Source organism: Habropoda laboriosa, unplaced genomic scaffold (assembly GCF_001263275.1).
Source record: "Habropoda laboriosa isolate 0110345459 unplaced genomic scaffold, ASM126327v1 scaffold172, whole genome shotgun sequence".
In the NCBI taxonomy this organism is placed as follows: Eukaryota; Metazoa; Arthropoda; class Insecta; order Hymenoptera; family Apidae; genus Habropoda; species Habropoda laboriosa.
The window spans coordinates 1240182-1247282 of record NW_017100331.1 but is presented as its reverse complement, the minus strand read 5'-3'; the positions used below and the strand labels follow the sequence as shown (position 1 = coordinate 1247282).

Below are 7101 nucleotides of genomic sequence, written 5' to 3'. Positions count from 1 at the left end.
TGAAATGTACAAAAATTAAGTTGTATCAACTTAACAATCGTAATAATACAATTACTAAGGTTAGAATGGTTTCAAAGGATAAATAAGATGGAAGAAATGGCGAAAAATACTAGAAAGTTTCATGTATCATTTGAAATTTTCAAATCCAATCATCGAAGGGTGGCGATGTATACCGATAATTTATTAAATATATATTTTAACGCGTATTTTTGCAGACTGGAAGTACTGTGTAATCCAGTGTACCGGATACTTGAAGTCCTGGGCGCCGGCAAAAATCGACCTCGAGGAACAGGAAGGCGATGGAGATGGTGAAGCTTGCAATTTGTCGTGTTTAGTTGCGGTCGGTCGATTACAGTCCACGATACCTACGTCCTTGCCTAAAAAGCCACGTTTGCGACCTATAAAATTTGTTTCGCGACACGCGATGGACGGCAAATTCCTTTTCGTCGATCAGAGGTTAATATTTCAATGCTAAGCTCTTTTCTTAGGAATCACACGAGGAACGGTGTATTTTTAGTTCATTTCATTGTACAACAAACACTGTGGAAACTTCAGCACGCTGTACAAATTTTTTTTTCTATTTCTGAAAATTGCTATTCAGTTATTTTTAGAAGTGAAAGATTTCTCTCTTCCCGAGGTTTCCTACAATTTTTAATAGTATAGAAGAAAATCTTGACCCTCTGTAACTTGAGCTTTCTTTGCCCACGAGAAGAAGAGTTTTGGTTCATTTCTTTTACATTTTAATGGGGGCAGCAGGGATAGATATAAAAAGTAATTATTATAAAGAAACTTGCTAGTAATAATGTAACAGTACAACAATATAGTGCAATAGTGGAACAGTAAATAAATAAAGTGTGACTATAAAATATAGATAAATAAACACACAATCTGCAAGTAAGATGACTGTGGAGGATTAAAGTAGCAATTGTCATTTCATACTCATCCAGTAAAATTTACTTAACCCCTTGCACTCCGAGCATTTTTTGATAAGATTAATAATGAATCTTCTGGAAGGACAAAGTTTCGTCTGGAAAAAAAAAAAGGATTTTTAGTGTTTACGAATTTATTTATTTGCATTTCTTGTGTTAATTTGCATTATTTTGATGATATAAAAAAAAGTCTGAATTGTACATTTCTCCAAAGTAATTACGCGTGCCGCCATAAAAGCGCCATTGGAGTGCAAAGGGTTAATACTTACCTACCTGCTTACTTTAATACTAATAATAGTTCTAATAATTTGCAGGGCTACGTTAGTATTAGGTTTCCTCCCGCAAGAGCTCCTCGGCACGAGTATGTACGAATATTATCACCACGATGATATTCCTCACCTGGCGGAATCTCATAAAGCTGCTCTTCAGGCGTCCGAGTGCGTCACCACACAGGTAAATCACCAACCGCCCTCGTCCTTCCTTCTGCAATGATGATAGTTGCTGTTTGAAATACTGATTTAAGCGACGCACTCGACGTTGTTCTTCGGTACATAAATTCTCGATTATCTCTAGCTGAATACTCGCTCTTACGTCTGTTAACATGCAAATTTTCAGTAGGAATAAATTAAAGCAATATATTTCTATTAGATTTTGTTAAATTTTAAAAATGTATTCGTATTGAATTTGAAAAATTTTAAGCATTTTATTGAATTTTAGAAATCCATTTACATTCAAATTTACAAAGCTAACCATCATTGCTGTCGAGGGTATCATAATTAATTGACAAACATATTTCTCCAAAATTTTGTAACAAGATGATTGTGTTTCTTTTAGATATACAGGTTTAGGACGAAAGGTGCGAGCTTCGTGAAGCTTCAATCCGAATGGAAATCTTTCAGAAATCCGTGGACCAAAGATATCGAGTACCTAATAGCCAAGAACTCTGTTACTTCGTAAGTTTCAATTGTATTTTACATTCAAATGCAACATTTCTATGAAATTCTGGTAAAACGTTTGAACGAATGAAAATGATCGTGTTTAGTTGTGACTCCCGATCGATTACAAACAGTGGAAACAGATCTGAGGATTCTAGTGTTCAGGGCAACTACGACTATTTTACACAAAGTGAGTAGAATACGTTTGAAATTACCTTTTTTTTTTTTTTTTTTTAAATATCTAACATTAACGCTGAATCCTCGATTTATAAAGTAATTCGGCTAAAGAATACGGCTGAAGAAAACATTGTAAAATAAATTTTCATTGATAAGTATACATGTATTCTGCCATCCTTCTCTACTAACAAGAAGAAGGTCGTCAAAGCTTAAAGAGGATATTAAACATTATAAACATGTACAAAAATTCTATGTAATACAAGAGTAAATTGATCACTTTATGTTGTACAATAAAGCAAGAAAATTTTTAAACCTATCCCTTTATTTTCTACAAATGCTAATCTCGATTTACGTGGAACTTTCATTCGCATAACTTGTCGTGTAAATCGAGGATGTATTTTATCTTCTATTCTAAATTAACTCTGTATTAACAATTATATATAACTAATATGTTCAGATATATGCATAATTGCAAAGTATGAAATATTCGTAAACTACCATTATCGATGCTTTGAATATTTTAATAGATCATTTCTCTAATTTTTACTATTTTAGAACACCACCGTTTAAAGAATTATTTTCGTCTCATAATTAAAAATAATTTTAGGTAACGGTGGATTAGAAAGATTGATCTCAAGTCACGTAGAGGTAAGTAAAATTGGTCGCCAGATAGCAGAGGAAGTCCTGGATCTTCAGAGACGCGGTGAAGATTCCTCTTCCGGTAGCAGTCCAGCGCCAGGACAGGACCCTGCTTTGTTAAATACCGAGGTAGTTATAACTATGGAGATATTAACTCCAATTCTTTTGCCTGTTAGAAATTTATTATCGACAGAGCATTCATTTTAATTTCAGAATACACATTTTCACTAGTTACTTTCTTATTGTTTTCTTCATTTTGTTTGTACATTTAATATTGACCCTTTAACTATTCTGATACAGTCTTAGCTCAAGTGACAAATTTCGATGATTCTTATCAAGAATGATTATGTGTTTATTACATAATCTTTGGAAGTAATATTTCCCTGAAGCAAGAAAAGAAATTTTAATATTGATCTCAAAAGTATAAGCGTTGAAGAATTTCAATAGATTTGGTGACAAATAATAGTGTAATGTTTTATGTGACAATGAATTTAAATTACATTTTATTTGATTATTTACACAGAAGAATTCTTTTCAGTCATTTTCTGCAGATTTTTGAAATTATAACGTATTACTTTACGTCTTACAATTAGTTGAAGATATTTAATTTCTATATTTAGCATCTTTATATTTTACCCTGTAGAAACTTAGAGTCTTATCAAATTAGCTAATTTAAAAACGTATGTTAAAGACAAATACAGATAAATAGTAAAATTATTAGTTGTTCAGTTAATCTGTCATACACATTTAAAATTTGACTGTTATTACATGAAAATATTTTTAAATAAGTTGAAATGTTTTAAAATACTAGAAAAATTAATATACATTCCTGTAACACTGTACCGCAAAGAATTAAATAGAATATTCTTCTTTCATATCTTGTTTTCGTTAAAAGTCACAGATCACTACTACCGCATCGCCTGAGAGAGTCCAGGACGTGGCGCAGCCAGCCAGAGGCAACAACAACAGCAGCAGTAATCCTACACCAACATACAACCACATAGCAAACAACTTGCAGCTGAACAGCATCGCGAACGACCAAGGTCATAGCTATTACTGTCTCTAAGGAGTCGTTTCTTGGTGTGTAGTGCGATTGCCGGATTTACCAAAACAGATTAGGTCGCTCAAAAAAAAGAAGACCGAGCGAAAGCTTGATCGATCATCCTCAAAACGCATAAAACGCTGGTTTTCTCTGAGCGAAATTGGGCAAAAAGGAAGTTCGTTCTGATATCTAGAGAGAAACCTACACATTGGATCTAACATATATAAAATAAAAAATTTTCAGCATTAACAAATATATCTCATATATCTTCTTTTTTTTTTTTGGTCAATTTTTAAGCAGACTAATTTCGTTATTTATGCAAAACCTTGTTTCGTTATGCTTCTTTTTTTTAGACTATATCGAAATTTCATTGTGTTCCAAAAACCAAAAGAAGAAGTTAGTATAAAATGATGTCAGTCTGTTTTAAAGGTTCGAACATCCAGCAATCAAGCCCGCAAATATAATGTTCGTTTTTTGGCATAGCATTATAATTTCAGTAGTAGCGTACATGGCGACACCTAGTGTGCACCTTTGTATAACAGCTGCGCATAACATAACCTCCCCCTCCTTTTAGGAGCGTCACCAGACGAGAATATGATGGACATGATCGGTGGTACCACGATTAATGAATCACCGAACCCGGTGCCATCGGATGGCAACGACGAAGCAGCAATGGCCGTGATAATGAGCCTCCTAGAGGCAGATGCAGGTTTAGGTGGTCCCGTGGACTTTTCTGGTTTACCCTGGCCTCTTCCATAGTACATTTGAATTCTCGGTCCACGTGAAACTGAATCGATCTTCTCAAGTGTTCGATGGAGATACCTTATGCTGACTGTTTCACAACCTAGAAGTGTGTGTACATATAGTTTCAAGTGAGGACCAAGCAGTTGATGTTTTTTTTTCTATTTTGTTGTTTTACAATCTCGTCGTATTCAAGTACTTGATCAACTCTTTCGTCAGTTGTGTCTACGTTTTAACTGTTTGGAAACTAGTGCACGAACATCTCTACGACATTTTCATGTTGTTTTGTCTCTTTTGCTTCATTGAAACAGTTTAAACAGATATATTCTTGGTGCTGAGACGGTGCTGTCTAATGAATGAGCGTTAATCATCGAGCGTTTTAGTTTTATAGACATATCATTTCTGTGATCAAGAATAGAATATCAAACGTACAGAACGGTTAATCTACTACTAAGTTTAAGTGAACGTTTATGTTCGTTTGGAAACGAGCAAACAGAGACCGGTCTGGAATTCGTTGGCTACAGTCGTCGAACGATCGTCGAGCATCGTAAACAAGGATGATTTCGGGAATAATTCGTTCGTAAAGTTATAGCCCTCTGAGAATCAAACGTATTTTTTTAATATCATCCAATGGATCATTAAGTGGCTCTTTTCGTAATTTATAATTAAACTTCTGTTGTTTTACGTCTTTTCTACACGATTAGGTATGATTTAAATATATTGTAAGAACAGTTATTTTTATCTTAATATCATAGTTCAACTTATTAATTAACTGATTGTTTAGAAGTGTTAATTTCGAATTTTCGCTCAAGAGCTTCACGCGGTAACATCAGGTCTCCTACCTCAATCTGTATTTCATTGTAATCTATTGATCTACTTCTGCTTATTTTTCGCCTTCAGTAAAAAGTAATACGCAGGATTATTCGGTGACTTTTGTCAACTAAGTTTCATTCGAACTACGAAAAATACAAAGAAATACTTATGGAATAACAGTTATTCAAAAGAACTAACCTATTATTTGATCAAAATTTTATTAATTCAAGTGGTATTGAAACATACATTTTATCTTACAAAATTTTCATATAAGTATACATACATTTTTCCCTTTCTACATACATTTTTAAATATAAAGTTATTATTTTCATATAGGCAGATTGACTTTAGAAGTATGTACTATATAAATGCAGAACTATACCAATCCTTATTTCTAGCATAATACAACACTGTAGATGGCAAACGTATAAGAAATGTTCAAAGAAAAATTGTGAACTTTGAGAAAATATGCCACTTAAGAAAGTAAGTCAAAAATTGTTTTATACACTTTCCCAAATGCTTAGAAGGCAATAGTCACCGATACTGTACACCAATGATTACTTCAAAAAAACAATTATGTGGATATTTATATGTATATAATATGTTCATTGCACATTGTCCGTTTCGTAAAGCGAAGAGCTAAGTCAACATTGTACATATATGTATTGGAAACCTTTTACACGGTAATCAGTATAAATGTCTTGTTGTGCCAGACGGTGCAGATCAACGGAACATCTTACAGTCTTCGAACGCGTCAAATGAAGTGTTTTATTATTTTGGCGAACGTTAAGGAACAAACGTTACCGAGTATCGAAGTCGAAGTTCCTGTATGTTGTTTTTAGTGACAAATTAACGTTGCGTGTAAATATATATTCTCATAGAACGCGTGATATGACGCAAAGCGTACCTAATTAAATTGTAAGGAACCACAAAATGATGACGAACATTTCAGGAACCGCAAACAGCCTTCGTCGCGACATGAACACAAGCCTTCATGTTTCTTCACACGCCACATATTCTTTTCGAAAACCTTGCGACAGTCACTCCGCCTGGTAATCCGGTGTAGTAATTAAAACGCTGATCAACTTTATCAGTGTATGCTGTGATGAATTATTTTGGATACAAAAACTAAATAGAACATGATGTCTTGTGACAATACTGAAATTCTTTAGCTGAAACTTTTGAAAATTTTGCGTACGTCCTCATGTTTTGCAAACATTGTAAAGTTAAAGTAAAATTGAATGTTCAATTGAATATTTGCTGTAATAATTGAAATCTTTACTTTGAAGAATAATTACCTTTGGTCACTGTATATTATTGCAAGATGAATTCTTAGATAATATCGAAATGCAATTAAGGAACATTTGTTACATATTTATTCTTAAATGTATTTCGATTTGTTTGATTCGTGAAATTAGATACTTTCATTGTAAAAATGAACTTTGTGTGCTTTTTTATTGATTCACTTTTCGTGCCAGAACTTGTTTCAGATTTATATTTTTATAAATATTTTAACACATAAACATTCGTCGTACAACATTTTAATTAAAAGCAAAATTGTGCCGAAAAATGGATCCAATGAAATCACTTCACGATGCAGCTAAGTGAACTGATCGAATGAAAATGATAAATTACGTATGTTACATAAGAATAATGTACATAAAGCGTGTATATGTAAATAAATATATATTATCATACAATATAGTATAAATGGTACTTTAAAAATAAATGTTACTACGTAGGGAAAAACGTTTGATCATACCATTAAGAATAGGAAAATTCTTTAAATCTGTAATTGTTTTTATATAAAATTTTTCATTGTAAA

General features: G+C 32.9%; 1 protein-coding gene across 2 annotated transcripts in view; it reads left to right on the top strand.

The window, feature by feature from the left end:
- LOC108574466 (protein cycle) overlaps positions 1 to 4596 on the top strand; it is a 35083-nt gene extending 30487 nt beyond the window's left edge. The window contains exons 7-13 of one of the 2 annotated variants that reach the window (XM_017937066.1): positions 216 to 456; positions 1244 to 1382; positions 1764 to 1882; positions 1972 to 2054; positions 2649 to 2809; positions 3576 to 3723; positions 4309 to 4596. In XM_017937066.1, coding sequence (XP_017792555.1) covers positions 216 to 456; positions 1244 to 1382; positions 1764 to 1882; positions 1972 to 2054; positions 2649 to 2809; positions 3576 to 3723; positions 4309 to 4481 — 1064 coding nt within the window. In that variant the 3' untranslated portion in view covers positions 4482 to 4596. Of the gene's footprint in view, positions 1 to 215; positions 457 to 1243; positions 1383 to 1763; positions 1883 to 1971; positions 2055 to 2648; positions 2810 to 3575; positions 3761 to 4296 lie in introns of both variants that reach the window. The other variant, XM_017937067.1, reaches the window with a different exon arrangement.
- The last annotated feature ends 2505 nt before the right edge of the window (positions 4597 to 7101 follow it).